Source organism: Accipiter gentilis, chromosome 10 (genome assembly GCF_929443795.1).
Source record: "Accipiter gentilis chromosome 10, bAccGen1.1, whole genome shotgun sequence".
Taxonomy (NCBI): domain Eukaryota; kingdom Metazoa; phylum Chordata; class Aves; order Accipitriformes; family Accipitridae; genus Astur; species Astur gentilis.
In genome coordinates, this window is record NC_064889.1 from 24759039 (window position 1) to 24778703 (window position 19665).

General features: G+C 52.2%; 1 protein-coding gene across 5 annotated transcripts in view; it reads right to left on the minus strand.

Annotated features, from left to right (window-relative positions):
• The window catches only part of ITGA11 (integrin subunit alpha 11), a 53418-nt gene extending 34557 nt beyond the window's left edge, over positions 1-18861 (minus strand). For all 5 annotated transcript variants that reach the window (XM_049813390.1, XM_049813387.1, XM_049813388.1 and 2 more), the window contains exons 1-2: positions 18703-18861; positions 10522-10633 (exon numbers count right to left, since the gene is read on the minus strand). In XM_049813390.1, coding sequence (XP_049669347.1) covers positions 10522-10633; positions 18703-18754 — 164 coding nt within the window. In that variant the 5' untranslated portion in view covers positions 18755-18861. The remainder of the gene's footprint in view (positions 1-10521; positions 10634-18702) is intronic.
• Positions 18862-19665: the final 804 nt, after the last annotated feature.

A 19665-nucleotide genomic window follows, 5' to 3' on the forward strand; every position in this document is an offset into this window, starting at 1 on the left:
AAAACATCCGTCCCTGATTTGAAGGCATCAAGCGATGGAGAAGCCAGCATTTCCCTGGGAAATTTCTTGCAGAGTTGAGTGCTTAAAAATTTGTGGCTATTCGGGTGTACCTCCAGCATCTTTGCCCAGAGGTAGCTCAGCCCCTTGCCCCATATGCATGATGATCCCACACCCCAGCTGAAGGGTCCACCAAATCCAGCAAATTCCGGACTTTTTAGGGGAATACCCACCCCCCCCCCCAGCACAGCAGGCTCCCTGGGTGCATTGCGGAGAGGTTGCAAAGCTCATTTTGAGCCTTAAGATATTTTGATTAAATGGAAAGAAATCAGGAAAGGAAGGTATGTCTAGCTGGTGATCCGGGAGTGCAGGGATTAGGGAGGAACGAAGAAGCAACTATGCTTTTCACAGGATTTTTCAATCAATGGGACACTTAATCTCCTGCAAGGCAAATTCACTTGCACTTAATTTATTCAAGATGGAACTGGATGAAGAAGTGATTAAGGAGGTTCAGGAAAGGGAGAGTTCAGCTGTGGAAAACTTTAAATGGGATCGGGGCTCCTTGGAGGGAGTGTGACAGAGGAACGGACTTTGAAAAGTTTTTCTCCACATTGGCAACGGTGGAAAAAAATACCTAGTGGGAGTCGAAAGAGAGGTAGAAACAGCAGTGGAGTCAATGAGATGGTGGCACAGGAGGATGTGGGACCTGAAAATGAGTCCTTGGTCTGACAGCAGCTTTCTGTGTAGCCTCTAGCAAACCATTTCATCAATTTCTGGTCATTTTTTCATCCTTAAATATAAGACAGCTCCGCTGAAGAGCACAGGCAATGCAGGACAGCTCAGCTGATGGTGAGTATCCCATTGCCTTTCACGGGCAGCAACGGGCAGACTGCTGCTCCGGCCAGTTCTGCTCATCACGAGCAGCTAAAACCTGCATGTTGGTGACCAAGGGCCACCGCAAAAACACGCTTAGGACAAAGAGCTGTGGCTGAGCGCCAGGTGACCTCCAACATGGTCTCACAGAGGGAGTTGGAGTTGATGGCTATTGCATTATTAAACACAGATCCATCCCTTGGCAGTGCCCAAAGCCTGAGGAGGAGCAGCAGAGATATCAGAAGATGACAAACCAATTTTTTGGTCTCTCTATGGAGCAGTCCCATGGGCCAGGGGCAGCCAGGGAGGGAGCTCGAGGCATCCGGGAGAGGAGCGCAGGTCGGCAGCGAGAAGAGACATTGGGTCTGGGAGCACCAAGACGTCGTGATGTGCACTGGGTTAACAGCGTGTTAAATAATATCAACTGGGTACATTCAGCAAGCAGTTTTGAAAAGGCACAGCGCACAAAGCCAGGAGCGATGCAAACCTTTGGTTTCCCACCCGGCAGGAGCAAGATGTTTCACCCAGCCCGGGAACCAAGGCCGGGGCCGAGGACAAAGAGGATGGTTACAACAGGAAAGTATTTGCACTGTCTGTATCAGGTTTCCATTACCCTCGGGGAGGGACAACGTCCCCTGGCACTGCCACCCAGGAGAGGATGCTCCTCCCGTCCATGGTTGTTTCATTCACATCCCTCTCTCCTGTGCGTAACATAATCTCATCCCGATCCGTTCCTGATCATCTCCAGCCCTCGCGCTGCTTCTGGGCTGACATCCTTCACACAGCTCTGGAGGGGCTCCTCTCCAGCACCCAGCTTTGGGCTGACTCATGGCCAACGAGCCATTCAGGCTCATTATTTAGTGGTGGTTGCAGGGGAATGTTACACCATTTGCAAGATTGTTTTGCCCATTAAATACCTGATAAATCATCCCTTGGCAGAAGCATTCCCAGTGGAGGCATTAGAGCATCTCTCTCACTCCCAAGTCTCCCTGTGCTCCCCATATTACCCCAATTAATAGACAACCAACTAATGACAGAGCAGTTGCAGTGTTCCATCCCCATGTTTGGTGAGTTTTAGCGGATATCTCTCCCAAAACATAGTGCATCCTTGCTTTGAGGTTTGGGTCCCACTGACCCCACAGTGCCCAGTGCAAGCAACAGGTCCAGACCCTGACCCACTCCTGGACATGTGGCTTTGTCCCCTTCCCTGTCCCTTCCCGTCCCCTCCTGCTCCTGCACAGGGAGTGCCTGCAGGAGGCTGTCCATCTGCCACCGACATGCACAAGCACCCTCGGTTGTTGTTTTTTTAAAGGCTGATCAACGTTTTCTCTGCTTTATAACAAACCCTCTCATTGCAAAATGAAACATAAACACAACTGTAATTTACCCAGCTGTTCTGTGCACCCGGTCGAGCCGGGAATGGATGCTCCTAATTACACAGCCCGTTCCCACAGCGCGTCTGCAAAACCCTCCCGTGGCCAGGCAGGACCTGGAGGGCCATCTCCCCCTACACCGAGTGGCCACATCGCGGGAACAGCCTCAGGGGACCCAGCACCAGGACACGGAGGAAAGCAGGATCCAAGCCCCACGTGCTGCTGCAGCAATTACACAGACATCGCCGTAAGCAAAATTCCCGGAGTGCTCCTTAAAATAGCAGACGACGGGCGTGTTGCAAAACATGTCTGAGGAACTCGCAGAATATTGTGGTCAGCAGTAATGATACTTTCTTATTTTTCCTGGTGTAATTTTTTCCCTTTTACTTGGGGATATTGTAATAAGGAAGCGTTTACAGGCGAGGTCCATCAGTGATTCTTGGCCCAGCCGTGGGTTTCCACTGCAGCATTTGGAGCTACTGATCGATGCTCTCTGTAGGCTGCACGTGTCCATCAGGACTCATGCAATCTCTGGCTTTCTTCTGGCGGTTTCCAAAGCAAACGCTGATCTGTGGCTCCAGTTCTCACCAGGTGCCTCTTGCTTTCCCCACTCACCCATTACCACCTGCTAACGGCATTTGGGGGGGGTTCTCCCACCCACCCATTTCTGCATTGGAGGCACCGTTGGGTCACTGGCTCCAATATCACAGCACCATCCAGCTGCCCTTCAGTGCTCCGACACCAGGTCCCCAAGCCCCCAACTCTAAATAATGATGTGACTGCAAAGGCCTTTTTATGGGTGAATAATATGGGCTGGGAAGAAGCAAGACACCCTTCCTCCATATAGAGCTTCATAAGTGAGGGTATAGATATTTTGCAGCACATGTGTATTGTGGTGGCACAGGCAGGACTTGGTGTCCCTCCACCTCCAGCCTTCCCCGGTCTCACTGCAGCAGAGGTGCTGGGGTCTTAAGGCTGCACCTGGATGCTAATGCTATGGTGCAATGAGGATGCTTTAAAAAACACCAAGGAGACAATTTTCTTCTGTGCACCAAGGGCCTAGTTGCTGAAGCTTGTCCTTGATGTGCCTCCTCCAGCTCTTCCTAAAAGTCCTGGTGCATCTCAGAGGGGGAAGCCCACTCAGGCATCACAGCAAGCAAAGAACAGAATCATTAAGTTTGGAAAATACCTCTAAGATCATCAAGTCAAACCTTCAACCCAACACCACCATGCCCACTAACCCATGTCCTGAAGTGCCTTATCTACGTGCTTTTTTGATACCTCCAGGGATGGTGACTCAACCATTTCACTGGGCAGCCTGTTCCAATGCCTGACAACCCTTTCAGTAAAGAATTTTTTTTCTAATATCCAATCTAAACCTCCCCTGGTGCAACTTGAGGCCATTTCCTCTCGTCCTATCACTAGTTACTTGATAGAAGAGACCAGTACCCACCTCACTACAACCTCCTTTCAGGTAGTTGTAGAGAGTGATAAGGTTTCCCCTCAGTCTCCTTTTCTCCAGACTAAACAAGGTAGCTTAGGGAATGCTGTTCTTACTGCAGCAGTTTGGAAAGCCTGGGGTAAACCTGCAGGGTTGGGGCAGAGGAAATTTTCAGGCCCTTGGAGTGGGGAAGGTGAGGTGGAGATGCTGGGGAGCTCAGAAGCTGTGGAGCTGCTGCTCTCCACTGCTTGGATTTGTTGTGCAGCCCAAATGCCCATTTCTGCATGTGCCTCCTCTTGTGTCCCTTGTGGAAAAAAATACCGAGCGCAGTTTTGCTTTTTTGCTGGACAGGCTGGCAAACCTTTTCCTTCCTCTTCTTGGTTGGTAGCAGGCTGAAAGGGTGTGTCAGTGGAGTGCAGCCTGGGCTTGCCTGCAAGGGGATGTCCTCCTGCAAGCCCTACAGCAAGCAACACGAGACCACATCTCTTTTTCCAATTAGACCAAATGCTTTCTTAAAAAAAAAAAAAAAAAAAAAAAAAAAAAAAAGGCCTAACCTTGCAGCTGATGCAAACTGACCCTGGAGTCTGTGATAACCATACTGCTTTATGGCAAGGAAGATCTGCCCTGGAGATGTCAGATGTCCCATGTCCTCCAAGGCACTCCAGGAAGGTGCCGGGCAAGGACAGACCAACCCATGGAGCAGCCCCAAAGAGCTCAGCGATGCTAATAACAGAACCTATGGGATTTTCTGGAAAAAAAGGCCATACTGTGCCAAAAAAAAGACAACCCCTGAACACAGGAGATGGGTGGGCTGCTACAGCATCCCGCACCCGGCACCCAGACTGTGCCTGCAGCCCTGGCATGGTGGGAGGGAGAGCCAGGAGCAGACATTATCCCCATGCCGGAGGAATGCTTTGCAGTTATGTACCCTTTCACCAAAATAATCCAAGCTCTCGGGTACCGGCCAAACCACAGGAGAATTACAGCCAAGAAAGCCTCTCGCAGTAGTAGGGAAATAGCAAACCCTTTAACTGTTTTTCCAGATCAGCACAATTATAGCTTTAAATCCACCAAGCAGATTTTTCTCTCTTCTCCCTCCTCCTTTTCCCTTTGGCCGCACTCCGACTGGAAACGTCATGTCTGTGCCTGGAGCAGCCACGGGGACGGGGGCTCAGGGCTGCCCCCCTCCAGGCATCCTTGGAAGGGGGAAGTTAGCCCTGGGGTGCTTACAAGGGTGAACTCTTGCTGAGGGCAGTGGGGAACTGTGCACAGGAAGGCGTTCAAGAGGACCAAATCCTGTGCCAAGGCTTCACAGCACCCCTTTGCCACAAAGTGGGGTCAGGACAGCACGAGACATGAACTCAGGAGGCAGAGAGCAGCTAGGGAGCATCCAGCATCCCAAATGCTAGATCTGCAGCCCTTGAAGCCCATCCAACTGCCAGCACAGCTGGAGTCCCGCTCCCCAGCCATGCCACCTTGCCAGCAGCATCAGCGAAGCCCTGGCCTCAGCCAGCTCGGGAATGCTATATTTATTGTTTTTACGGCTTCTGAAGGCTAATGGATGTTTATTCCCAGGGCTTTCCTTCCACAGCCAGCTCTTCTTGAGCTTCATTTTTTACATAGCTGGAAACTTTCAATCCGCAGACACAAGCCGGCATGGGGCAGCAGTCCCGGCACTCGCTGCATGGAGCATCATGGCTGCTGCCATCTGCCCTGTGAGGCACAACCTGGCCCCTGGACCCCTTTTCCTCTCCTGCTTCTGTACTGGAGCATCTGGTGGCAATGGAAAGCTGAGGGCGGTGGTTGGCACATCCTCCTGTGCACGTGTGGGAGGAGGGAACGGGTCCTTTTGTCCTTCTTTAGGGAGTGACACAGCTCCTGCCCAGGGGATGATGGGGAGCAATCAAGAAAAGCAATTGGGACAGGGGAGATGAAAGATGGAGGGAACTTTTTTCCCTTTTTCCCCTGAGGTTGGGCCTTTAAGAACATTTTTCCCCCAAACTCAATGTGATTACGGTTTGTGTTTGCCACAAACATCCATGTGCGGCATGAGAAGAACGCAGATGGGATCTTCCACTTTTGAGGGACATGTGTCCCATGTGCATTTGTGGAAACTCTTTGCATGTTTGAACACACTTATTTTGCCCAAGTAAATCCATCCACAGCAACAAACCTGCCTGGACTCATGTGATTCACGCCTTAAATACCCCCAAAATAGCATGAACCAAAGTGTGACTTGGGGGAGAGGAGCAGCTCCAAGCCAACTCACCACTTCAGGTCAACACCATGATCATCTCTGCCCTTACAGTAACTCCCTCTCCTTCTGCCAAAACTCCTGCCGGGTCACTTTGCCCCAAGCACAGCAACACGGGGAGTTCCCATTTCTCCCAGGTTTCACCCAAGATGCCCAGCCCTGGGGATGCTCAGACCCTGTAATGCCTGGCACTGCTTGCCCTGCCTGCATTGGGAGCGCTCCAGGGCAGGGCAGCCACTGTACAAAGCTACATTGCACGTTAGGATGAGTTTTGGTAGCCTGTTGTCATTTTTTCCATTCACATACTTGGAGAAGACACTTGGGTTGCACCTCCAGCTTAATGAAAAAGGGAGAGAAAATGTTGAAAGGGAGGTCTGAAAGCTACTTGCTGCTCTGGAAGATGGTGAGCAGAGAAAAGTCACCCCACAAATCGATGAGATTTTCAAGTAGTATATATCCAAGCATTTTTTCCCCTGGAGTTTAATAATCTGAATTCTTTCCTCCCAGATTTTCCACTATCAGTGTTGCCATTACAGCCCCCTTGGGCAAATGACCTGGCTCCTTTCTCGAACAGTTAGAAAAAGGGAAATAGTCACGACTAAAAATATACCTAGAGAATATTATGTATAAGTTTGTAAACACTCAAATATGCCTTTACACACACATCCATATATATATATATATATAAATATATATAAAAGCTGTTTTGAAACCCTTCTAAAACCATCTACACTCGCCAAAAGCAGCATTAAAATCTCAGACTGAAGGATAGGTGCCAAAGTCCTCAGATTCCACATTCAGTATTTGGCAGCTGGGTCGCTGCACGTTTTGTTATAACCATCGCTCCTATATGAACCACGCTTCTGAGATAACCATTTAGTTTCTCTGAGCTCTTCTGCATTTCAGTGGATTTTATTGAACTCCTCAGGGCCATACTCAAAGGTGCTTGTCTGGCTTCTGCATTACCAGTAACTGGGGTTTCATCTTAGCATCTCCATTTCTTCTGCCTCCTGCCAGCTCCTGGGGTTGGCCAAGGCCCCGCACGATTATTATCCTGCTCACTCTGTACGTCCTTGGTTTATACTATAGATGTTTTGTTTGTTCAGTCATTTATCCTTTAACCAGAGTGAGTCATGTTGGCTTCGTTTTTTAACTGGGTACACATATTTAATAGACATTTTGTACAACATAATTGCATATTCAAACAGATGCTGTACTTATGTATATACATACCCTCATTCTGTGCAGAGAACATCTATTTTTTTCATGCAGAGGAACCGACAGAAGAAAAAACTACAGCTGTGTCCTGCCTGATGTTGGCAGGAGAGATGTGAGAAGGGCCAAAATGAGCCAGAGCTGGTCTTCGCTCCAGTGTCCTGCTGGGAAAGGAGGAAAAATCCTCCCTTTGCCAGTCCCCAGGGAAGCCAGCTCTTCACCACCCCATCAGTGACGGTGGCAGCTCAAAGGCATGAGGAAAAAGCATAAGAGTCCCCAAATGGCATGGGAATTGCAGATCCTCTGCTCAGATGCAGCCAGGATCATGCCTAAAACAGCACCTATAGCTACAATTAGGCTGAAAATATTTTTTAAAAAAGGGTGTTTTCCACCAATCTCTGCAGGGCCTCTCCCTTATAGAGCTCACTTTGGGCAGAAATGTCTGCAAAGCAGAAAAACCAACCTGTGCAGGCACTGAACACCCAACGGCTTAGCTACTGCTGCCATCCCTGCCTGGCAGGGAAACCAGACCTCAATGGGCAGGAGGGAATTGCACCGGATCCCTCATCAATGCCTTGGCCAGGATGTCTGCAAGATAGGCCAAGGGATGGGACAGGCTCAGCCACATCAATCCCCTGCATGCCCTGCCCAGGGGTGGGTAAAGACAGTCCTTCCTCAGGAGGAAGGCTTAGCTGTGGTCCCAGGAGGGTTTCCCACCAATGGCATCTATGGATATCATTTTTGTCATTTGAGGAGCACAGTGGCACACCATCACTTTGGAGTAAGGCCCCTGCATGTCATTCACACCCAGTTACGCTGTCCTCCTCCAAGGGGAGACTTTTAGCATGCTTAGGATGAAATGAGTTACAGAAAAGGGATATTCTCCAGAAGCAGAGGCAGGGAGGAACGTGATAGCAAAGACACTTAGTTCTTGTTCCTTATCTGCTTTGGAGAACCGTGATCTCCAAACAGCCTTTCCTGGGCTTAGCCCTGACCAGGCAGGCAGCTCTGTGGAGCTGGAGTCACTTGCAGGAGCCAGGGCAAGCATAACCAGATTTGGGGGGTTTTGGATCTGTTCCTGATAGAAAAATATTTCACAGCAGAGGTCTGTGCAAATGAAGAGCTCACAGGGCCTGAAGCATCAGATCAGCTATCCTGGAGAGCATGGTCCCCATCCCACCATCTCACAGACATGCCTGGGCTCTGCACAGAAGCAGGTGAGGGATGGAGACACCAGGCTGGGCTGAGATTCCCTTAGAAATTAAGCACATGGTGCTGCCCAGCCAGATGTGCTCCAGCATCACATGAAGGAAGATGAGGATGGAAGACTTCATGCCAAGCAGAGTAACATCACCCGTTAACATCAGCTGTCACTACCCAGGTCTCGAGCATGGGACGTTGGAATTTGCTTTATTTACTGGAACTACTCGACAGCCGTGTTTATGCTGTGCTCCAGTGGCTTCAGCCACAAGCAGTTGTGCTGTCATGCTGCCCAAAATTCTTTATCCCCCCCCCCCCCCCCCCCCCCCAAAAGCATTTCTTTGGGTAAATATCCACATTCTCAAGTGAAGAAAGGGTGGAGGGCTGTGTCCCACGCCAGATATTTCTGGCTTCTGGCTTGTTATGTGTAAGCTGGCCAGCTGGGAAACAGTCCCATAGCACACGTTCATGGACAGTGAGGATGAAAAGAATCCCAAGAGTCCACCTGGTCCCTGACACAGCCCCACCAGGGTCAGCTATAGGAGAAAGCTCCCTGACTGCTGTGTGCAAACCTGCTCAAGGACCACTGGGACGTGCCCCTGAGAGGATGCTCTGGTACCTGGCATGGTCACGCTTCTGGAAAGACTCATCCTGTCCATGAGCAGCCCTGCGCTCAGTCTTGAGCTGAAGCAGTGGAAAAGCTCATCACTGCCATGCAGATGTGAGTCTCTGAAATTCAGAGGGGATACTGGGTGCTAAAATACCTGCTCAGGACCCATCTCTGCAATGGGGCAGAGGCAGCTCCATGGGCTGCACCCCAGGTAACTCCCTCCCTTCCCAGCCCAGAGCACACGATCCCTGTGGAAAGCTGAACCTTATCCCACCATTCAAAGCTTTATGAATATTAACTTGGGTCTCTGCTGGATGGCAGAAGGAAACAGTGACCCAGAGAGTGCAAATATCAGAGTGGATTTAATTGCAAATGGCTCCCCGGGATGCAGCTGGGAACACCAGAGCCTGGAGGGCCCCCACAGCCCCAATGCAGCACAGGGGCCACAGCATCAGCATCACCTCATTAACTGGATGCATGGTACAGTTTGGGAACAGCACACAATCCTTGCGAGAAACTGGGGCTCAGAGCCAGCAGAAAGGCTCACCAGAGCATGTCTGGGTAGCTGGCCCTGACCTTCCATTAAACAGAAGGGAAGCAGCAAGCAGGGAGGTTTCAGGCTGTGCTGATGGCAGCTGGGGAGACCAAGGTTAAAGTCAAACCTCCCTGCTCCTCCTTGCAATGAAATATCAGCTCAGCTTGAGGACACAGGACAGGGTCCAGCCCTGCACCCCCCACCAGCAAAAGTCATAGAAAGACAGCACAGGTCTGATTTTTGAGTTTCAGGGGTATCCATCTGCATTAATTCCATGTTTGCTTGCTGCCTTAAGCCTGGCTGTCATCCACCCATGGGGCAGATCCTTCAGCTCCACATTAATTGAGTTGCAAGGAATTTCATGGGCTTTTGAGCTGCCCTCATCACTGCAGCATCCAGATGTGCTTCTGGAGAGAACCAAGGGTCTCTGCCAACATCTGTGCAGGATCTCCCAGTGGGGATCAGCCCTGGCAAGGAGCAAAACCTGCCCTGAAACCCAAAACCTGAGCAAAGCCCATCCGAGTCTCATCTTGCACTCCTGATGGACACAGCCAGGTCTGAGCACTTCTGCAGACTGCGGCACTTTGGTGGAAACAACATAAAATGGGATGGCCTCAATCCAAAACCCAGATGGGTTTCCAGCAACTGTCGGAGGCTGAGGGGCCCCAGGGAACCATGAACCTGCCTGGAGCAAAGCTCCATGCACAGCACCTACCACCAAGAGGCAGCTGTGCAGGAGCCAGAGCACAGCACCGTCCATATACATACACTTATCAAATACAAAATAAACTGTTATCCCCCTCATAAACCTCCTTTTTTTGAAAGAAATAGGGTTTCTATTCTCTACTTTGCCCAGGCTGGCTTGGCACCAGCATCACCAAGAGCAAACCTCAGTTTCCCTTGGAGCCACAGCACTGCCCGCCCCAAACCAGTTGTTGGAAGGGGCAGCAGGAGATATTCAGCGTTTCGGGTAGGTTGCTTTACACCCCCTCCTCTTCAGAGCCCCGCACGGTGCTCACTTACCATTTCTTCCCCCCAATATCATGCTGCTGCACGGTGTAGCCAAAATACGCTTCCTTAGAGCCAGCTATGATTTTGGGCCTCTTGGTGTCAATGTTGAAGGTGTTGCTGAACCCTGGGGAGAGAAGAAGGATTCTGTTAGCCAAGGTACTGAGATGGTAGGAGAAAACACTTTTGTACTGTGGTCAGAGACCAAACAAGTCACTCCAAGGGGCTGTGCAGTCTCCACCCATGGAGATACTCAAACCCCAACTGGACACAGCCCTGGACAACCTGCTCCAGGTGACCCTGCTTGAGCAGGGGTTGGATGAGATGACCTCCAGAGGTGCCTTCAACCTCAACTATCCTGGGAACGCTGCTCCCCCAAATTGTATAATATGCCCCAGGAGGGTCCTACATGAAACAGAAGTGGGTTTAGCCCATCACAGCAGGTCTGTGGCACAGCATTCCCACAGCCAGCCAGGATGGAGAGGAGGCTGCAGGATCCAAAGCACACCAGCTTCACCTCACCTGCAGCCACCCAGCACTCCTCTCTCCACCACTGAGTCTCTAGGGAGTAGCCAGCCCCAAGGTTGCAGCTTTAAATGGGTTCATTTAGGGTTTACAGGCCACAGCTGCGCAAGCCCTAGAGGGCAGCTCCCTTCCCCTGCCCATCTTCAAAGGGGCTTCACCCCAGCAGGCACCAACGTGCTCCTTGGGGCTGCTGAGTTGGTGCCCACCCCTGCTACCAAAGCAAAAGTGTGCTTCTGGTTTATGATAAAGGAAAAAGTACTTCATAGAATCATTTAGGTTGGAAAAGACCTTCAAGATCATCGAGTCCAACCATTAACCATGCCCACTAAACCATGTCCTGAAGTACCCTGTCTACTCGCTTTTTGAATACCTCCAGGGATGGTGACTCAACCGCTTCCCTGGGCAGCCCATTCCAATGTTTGACAACCCTCTCAGTAAAAAAATTTCTCCTAATATCTAACCTTAATCTCCCTTCCCTCAACTTGAGGCCATTTCCTCTTGTCCTGTCTCCAGCCACCTGACAGAAGAGACCAGCACCCACCTCACTACAACCCCCCTTCAGGTAGTTGTAGAGAGCGATCAGGTCTCCCCTCAGCCTCCTCTTCTCCAGGCTAAACAGCCCCAGCTCCCTCAGCCGCTCCTCATAAGACTTGTGCTCCAGGCCCCTCACCAACTTGGTTGCCCTTCTCTGGACACGCTCCAGCACCTCCATGTCTTTCCTGTAGTGAGGGGCCCAAAACTGAACACAGGACTCGAGGTGCGGCCTCACCAGTGCCGAGTACAGGGGGACGATCACCTCCCTGCTCCTGCTGGCCACACTGTTTCTGATACATACTAGAATGTGATTGGCCTTCTTGGCCACCTGGGGACATTTCTCCTCTAGGCTGCTGTAAAAGTGAGTCAGCTGAAGCCAGGGCTGCCAGGACAGGCATGGGGAGGGAAGAAGAGAGCACCCTCCTCCCCTCTGACATCTCCCCTCTGACAGACGATGCCACTCTGCAACACTTTGCTCCTCCAGACGTGGAGCAGCAGCTGCTCATGGTGGAGATGGCCATCACCATGTCACCACCCACCCCAGAAGGGACCACGGGCTGGGGATACATAGAAAATGTGTGACCACACCAGAAGTGCCCCTCTGGAGCCCATCACCTAGTCTGGCTGTCCCCATGGGCTACCTCCTGCTGTCCCCGAGGGTTTTGCAGTACCAAAGAGTCAAAGCTCGGATTCACTTTTCCTGTGCAAGCAAAAGCTGGTGCCACTGGGAGGTTTGCTAGGGAGAGGCATGTCCCCAAGGATGGTTGCTCAAGCCAGGATGAGGTGATTTTGGGGCTTTGTCCTCTCCCCAGTGCTGCTCTGGAGGATGCCCCTTCCCGCAGGACAGTGGGAGCAGGATCCCTGGCCACGGCATCCCAGCTCCGGGGAGCCCGGTGCTCACAGCCCATGCTCGTCAACCTTCAAGAGCAATTTGCTTGTCAGGGAGCAAATCTTGGGGGATTGGTCTGGCAGCTCCTCCCTCTGCCAGGAGCTGGACCCAGGAGCAGGGTGTGCAGATGGGAGGGGGGTCAAGTGAGTCTCCCCAGGACTGGGGTGTTTTGGGGCTGCTGGAGATGCCCCTTTGTCCATCCATGGGTGCACGAGCTGCCCCAAATTATGCTCACAGCCCGCCCTGGGTGCATTCAATGAAGAAATTGGCCAGGGGCAAAGACCACCCCCAGGCAGGGGGGAAGAGCATTATCTGTGCCAAGGAGCTCTGGCACTGCATTGCCTCTATTACTGGTGGCTGCAAAACGCTGCAGCCACCCATGGTCCATGGTCCATGGTCCATATCCCATAGCCAGCAGGTATCAGCCCATGATATCCCGGTGCGCATCTTAATCCAGACACACACACTTTGGCTCAGGCCAGCAGCACACTCAAACTCTCCATGGGTGCAAACTCTTCATGGCTTCTACGAGGAGGTGTATTTTTCTCAACAATATTATTTTCCCCAAGGGTTTGCTTAAGCAGAGGGGCATGGCCCAGGTTCCAGCAAGGAACAACCGTGTCAGAGACGGTGCTGCAGGGATGGATACCGATAGTCAGGATATCCCGGCTCTTCATTTGCTTTTGGGCAGAAAGTAGCTGCTCGATGGTTCACACAAATAAAAGATCTCGGCATCCTTATTAAGGACAGCTTTAAAAGCAGCAGAAGGATCACGTTTGGTATTTATAGGGGCATAAAGGGGTTGTCGACAGGAGAGATTGGGAATGCTGCTTCCCAGGCAGAAAAATTCAGGATGGAAAGTGTTTTTATAGGTAGGAATGTTAGGGATAAACCTGATTTTTTGCAGTCATAGGAACAAGTCTGCAACATTGGCTCCATGAGCAGAGAACTGCAGAGTCTCGCCAAGGAGAGCTGAGGTAAGGAGCTTTAAAATCCTACAAAAAGAAATTCTAGAAAGCGGGGGGGGGGGGGGGAGGAGACAGGGGGATGAGAGCCAGCATATTTTGTGGTAGATTGACCTTATTTAGCATTACAAAACAAATTAAAACCTCCTCTGAGTTAACTGTTACCCAGTGGAGAAACAGAGGCCAGGACCGGCCATTGAGAGGAGTGATGGGCAAGGGGAGGGGGGGAGGTTGTGGGGACCTGGGAGCACCCTGGGGTGTCACATTGCTGCCACCAGTGAGGTGAGGTGACACTCTGGACCTGGCTGGAAGAACGGGGTCTTTTGGGGAGGGTGGGTTGTATTTCAAGCAAGGTTCAATTCCAGGTAATGCAGAGGCATCTTCATCACTTGAGTGCAGAGCAAGTGTCAGAGAGGACAGGATGGGTTTTCTTCTGATTTCTTGCATTCAGCAGAGTTTCTCTGATTTTGTACTGCAGAATCCCAAGCAGAGGTTTTTGGGGAGTGGGAACACTGGGACAAGTTGGGGACCCCCATCCCATGGTTCCTTGCTTTAGGACTCCATTGTGCAGCTGTAGCCTCCTGCAAAAGGCAGCTAGGCTGGTCACGAAAAGCAACATAAACCACCAAATAAACAGCAAGAACGCTTCATCAAGTGCAAAGGTCTGAAGTGGGGGGAGCAGAGAGAAATGCTGCAAGTGGCTTGTGCCACTCATCGTGCCAGAGCATCCTGCTCATGGCAGGTAGTGGGGACCGGAGGAGGCGATGGGGCTGAAAAAGCAAAATGATCTGGAGAAAGTTTCCAGGCAATGGATGGCGGAGGGAAGGAATTTCAGAAACCCAACACATGTGGGTGCATTCGAGGCAGTAAGAAAAAAAAACAACAATCAGAGAGTATTTGAACTGGCTTAAACTAATGGGAGCTTTTTGAGAGGTTGTCAAGGAGATTTAGCAACCCAAAGAACTGAGTCTCATTTTCTTGTCAGGAGTGACATCACTGTCATAAATAAGTGACCAAAAGCCACATGTTTTGCTTGTGATGCTGCCAAGGCAGGAAGCCTCAAATACCTCCTTTCTGAACTGGAGCTTCTGTTGAGTCCAAACTTTTGATTCTTGTCAGGTCAAATATTGAAAAGAAAAAAAATAACACACATTTGGTTAACAATACTGGGAATAAAAGCCACCTTTCCTGCCAAAAAGAATAAAAATAAGTCCTCCCTGTAAAGGAAACCTTCTGGAGGGGGATGCTCTCAGGGGCCCAGCACCATCCTCCTGCCCATACTTCTGCCCATGCCTCCTGCCTCATCCTTTGGGCAGGCAATGGGATTCACCGCTGGCAAAGGGACTCCGGGAAGGTGCCGTAACGCAGCCTAGTGGCACTTGCTGTCATGCCCCAAGTCTGCTTCTGCTGCCATGAGATGTTTGGGGCTTTAGCTCGCTGCCTTTGCTTCAAACATTTGGGATTTAAGGAGATGCAAGCTGGACAGTGGAGGTGCCGGGAAAATATCTTCTTTTTTTTTTTGACCGTGAGGAAAATAGACTCATTTTTTTTGACTGCATGGTGCAAACCCAGCCTGTTTCTCTGGCCTCCAGCACTTTCACAGCTTGGGACAGAGTTTCTGGAGAGAGGCTGAGCTGACATGGGGGCAGTGACACAGTCGGAGAAGCATCTCAAAGGCTGGGGCTGAGTGTGGCCCATGGGAACCTATGTCCAGACCCACATGGGTTCTTCTGCTGAATTCCCCAGGGTGAAGGCAGCTTGCCTGCTGGTGGGCCGCTGCAGGTCCCCAGGGGCAGCACAGGAGGACATATGGGATTTGAGGACACTACAGGTGACCCAAGGAAAAGGGTATGAATGGGACACAAGAACAGCACATGCCACGCCGGGGCTCTTGCTTTCTTGCAGGGATGAGCGAACTGTTCACTGGAGGAGCCCGGGAGCGTGTCGTGGGGGGAAAACTCACATCTGCCAAAAACGTGGAGCATGCCAGGGTCAAACAGCTCGGTCTGGCACTTTGAAACTTGCCTTGCTGCTCTCGCTCCCGCTTCCTCTCTCATTGCTCAAGCCCACAAAGGAGATGCGAGCTCTGCGATGGGGCAACGCGTCCATGGACACCAGCATCACCGCTGTGACCCCTGCATCCTCAGCATCCATAGGGATGCCACTGGCTACCCAGTGCTGGGCTGGGCTCCTGTGACCCCATCCCCACCACCACATGGGCTTTGGCATCATCGGATGCTCCTCTGCAACCCATCTGCCATGCATATTAGTTTTTCTTTTCTTAGGATTGAAATATTTGTCTTAACTAGAAAACGTTTAAGCTTGATATAGGGTGTTTGGGCAAAAACCAGCAGGCCCCAAGAAGGAACAAGGGGGTCCAAATATCCCTGTGCTTCCCTCTAGCTTTAATTCCTATCAAGTGCTCTTTGCTGAATGAGATGCTGAAAGCACCAAATTCCTCTCCAGGTCGCTATCTCAAAGCCAGCGTTTGTCATCAGCTATTAGGAAACAACCCAGGGTTTGGTGGCTGCTGCAGCGGTGGATGGCGAGCCAGGGAATACTGAGGATGAACAGAGGATCAGTCATCGACGGCTCGTGTGTTGTAACATTCCTGGTTACCCACAAAATCTCTGACAAACAGCCCCGGGGCGTTAGCTACACAAGTACCTTGTGCTTCCATAATTCCAGCTTTCTGGCCCCCAAAAAGCCGGGAAGGAGCCATTTGATGGCCACCTTTTCCAGCCCTAAGGAATGTGTTGATTATGCATTTGCAGTGCATTCATTAGCAATAATACAAATGGCATCAGGTATAAATAGCAGCAGGTCTCTGACCTCCCCTTTCCCAGGGAGATGCCAGGAAAGCAATAGGTTGTGGGGGGCATTGTTGGGGGGGGGCTTCTCAGAGCCCCATGCACCTCAGGGGGGTTGTTTAATGGACCTTCCCTGGCCAAACCTTGGCCACTGGATGGACAACTGGTAGGCGGGGAGGTGCAGTCCCTCAGCCCCACTGTTGGGGCTGTGCAGCCACCCAAAATTAAGTACCCACCATCAAAGCGTGGACTGGAGGGTCCCTTGGGAACCCACCTGCACAATCCCAAACATGGCCCATGGAGCAAGCATGATGGTTTTACCATTTGGTGACCCTTTAGAGAGGGAAGGAGCCAACTACTTTCTCTGGAAAACTAAACCAGCGAAGGAAAACAGATGCATGGTCTGACACAAGGGAAGTCATCACACCTCAGCGCATCGTTCCCGGATCCTTCTGGAAGCCGCAGCTTCCCTGCCAGTGCACGGTGTCAGCAAGAAACTGGGTGATCTGTGGCCACTGAACGCATTTATTTTAACAAGCCGTGGCTCAGCACCCCTTGGCTGGGCTCTCTCGCTTTCGACCCAGAACTGCTCCCTGCTTGCACCAAAGCCTTGGGGAAGAGAAGCTGGCCCGATCCAAAGTTTAGGGAAACCTTGGGTTGTCCCCAAGACAGGCTGTGCATGGAGGCATGGCGCTGGGGTCCCTGGCCCTGCAAGGTGGCTGCTGGAAGGGGACCGGCTGCCAAGTGCTGGCATTGCCCATCTCCTCCCTTGGCACTGAATAATCACCAGGCAATTGCAGTGCCTCCGGGGACTCCCAGCCCGTGGGACGATGCAAAAGTGAGGACAGAGCCCACGTGCAGGAGGTTCCCCCAGGATCTCTGGAGAGAGCCGGGGGGGTGGGTGTCCCTTGGGCAAAGGACCTGAGGGTTTGCGGCAGGACAGGCAGCGCTGCCTGCAGGGCGAGGGGACCATTCCCAAGGATGCGCGTCCCAACCTGGCACTCATCTCAGCCCTGTGCCCAGGGGGTCCTGCACATCATGCAAACTTGCTTTTAGTCCCCATGGCAAAACACCAGCATTAGTCCCTAGCAAAATATATTGACCGGTAGCCATGACGCATCCTGGTCTGGAGACCACCACGGAGCGCTGGAAGCATTAACCCTTCTCACCGGCACACAGCATTGCCAGCCACTCCAGGTGCACGCAGAAACCCCCGTGGGCAGAAACGCTCCCATGGAGGATTTCCCATACTCAGCCCCATGGGCTCCCATGTTCAGCCCAAGGCGGAGTCACCGATTTGCCACATCCCCCAACTCCCCTCTGCGATAACCATCATATATCTACAAGCAGCATCTGTTTAAGGGGAGTTCACCCCACGGGCTCGGTCGCCCATGTAAGCATGGCCGGGTCTGTGCCACCATCTCCATGCCAGAGCGATCGGCCCCGGCAGCTCCACTCAGGCAGCCCCGCACCCCGCCACACTCGCCGCCGCCATGCAAGGCATACACACATGTTCTCTATTAAGCAAAGAAAGGCAGCTCCGCTGCGGCTTGCTTTAAAGGATCGAGCAGCAGTGCAATTAGAAAGGGGAAAAAAATAAAAGTAGTAAAAAAAATAAAAACCCACCCTGGCGTGCTTTTCCATCAGGATGTTTAGAAATGTTTGCAGTTGCAGAAGCACTGCAGGCTGCCGGGGAGGCGTGAGCTGGTGGCAGTGCTCCTGGTAGAGGGGAAAAGCTCTTTCTTCCCTTTTGCAGCACCGAGCAGTCCTAGACTGGCTGCTCTGAGTCTGGGCTGCGTGCAGGAGGATGCCAGATGTAATTGCAGCAAAAATGACCAGTGTCAGGGAGTCTCTTTCTGCAAGAAGAGAGCCCGAGCATGCCAGCAAGGGGCCAGCAAGAAGCATAAACCCCCCAGCAGGATTTGTCCCGCACCCCCTGAGCTGTAGGAGAGGGAGTTGCAGGCTCGCCTCCTGAAACCAAATGCTTGCCTAAACCCACTCTTAACTTATTTAACCCCAAGCAATTTTCTTTTGCACAGCCCCCTCAAGTGCAACAGGACAAACCACCTGTGGGTCACAAAAGTTAACTCTAGGTAAAAGGGTCTGGCTTTATTTGGGGGAATTATTTTTTTCCCCCACCATCTGATACTTCAGAAAAACACTAACTAATCCCGCTTCAACTGCAGCCCAGCCGAGGAGGGGGGCCGGGAGGACGCCGTGCTGTCCGCCTGCCTGCCCGCTCATTCCTGGGGAGCCCATCAAAGATCTCCATCCCTTTCAACTCCCCTTCACCCGCCTCAAAGGCACCCGCCTCACTCCCTCCCTCCTGCTTCTGGCAAGACTTTTCCAACAACAGCCTTATTAACCTTGGGCTTTCTCCAGCAACTTTCCCAAACAAGCAAAAGTTATTCCCGGTTGCTTTCCCCTTGCCTGGGGAATTGGGGTGAGTGCAGGAGGGGGAGTAGGTGCTTACCGGGCAGGAGGCAGAGGGAGCAGGCGAGGAGCATCCCGCTGGGGAGGTCCATGGGAGCACCGGCTGCCCTGCTCCCCGGCCCCGAGCATCCGCGGGAGGCAGCCAGCCAGACTGGTAGCCTTGCTCGCAGAGCCCTTTCCTTATCCCCAGCCTTTCCCGGCTCCCTGACAGAAGGCGAGCATTGGGAGGGAGTGGGAGGGACGAGCGAAACTTGTAGGAGGTACAGCAGGAGAGGACGGGAGACGGGACAGCCTTCATGCGGCTGCGGCACCCTTTAGGGATCGGCTTCCCAGCAGGGCTGTGCCATCTGGGAACTTCAACCCCACAGCAGCACGCTGGTCTTTTCCCTGTGGTACCCCACTGGGGTCCCTAGGGACCCCTCACCCCGATGGGGGCTTGGTGATGACAGATCTGTGTGGGGTCACTGACGGTTGTGGGGTGCCACCTCCATTCAGGTGCCACGTCTGCTGGGATGCCACCTCTGCTTGGGTGTCACCTCCCCTTGGGTGTCACTTCTGCTCAGGTGCCATCTCTGCTCAGGTGCCACCTCTGCTCAGGCAGATGCCACCTAAGCCTGGGTGCTACATCTGCTCAGATGCCACCTCCAGCTGGGTACCACCTCTGCCCAGGTACCACCTCCGCACAGATGCCACCCCCGGGGTGGAAGAGAGCAGGGCCAGTGCCCACGGCACTGAGGAGGCTGCTGTGATGCCACAGGGTACCACGTAGCCCTGGGGCAACTGGTCACACCACTTAGTTTCCCCAGCACCTACCCAGACATGAGCACGTCTCCGCTGGCATGGGCATCCAGGTGAGCTGGGCTGAGAAGCAAACAGCAAGGGAGCAAGAGGAAAACTGCTAATGAGTGTTTTCTTCCCCTCTGCCAGGGCCACCCTCAGGCATGATTGGGTGCTCCTGCTGCACACAGCTCTGGGGCCAGTATCTCCAATGCCCCCACAACAG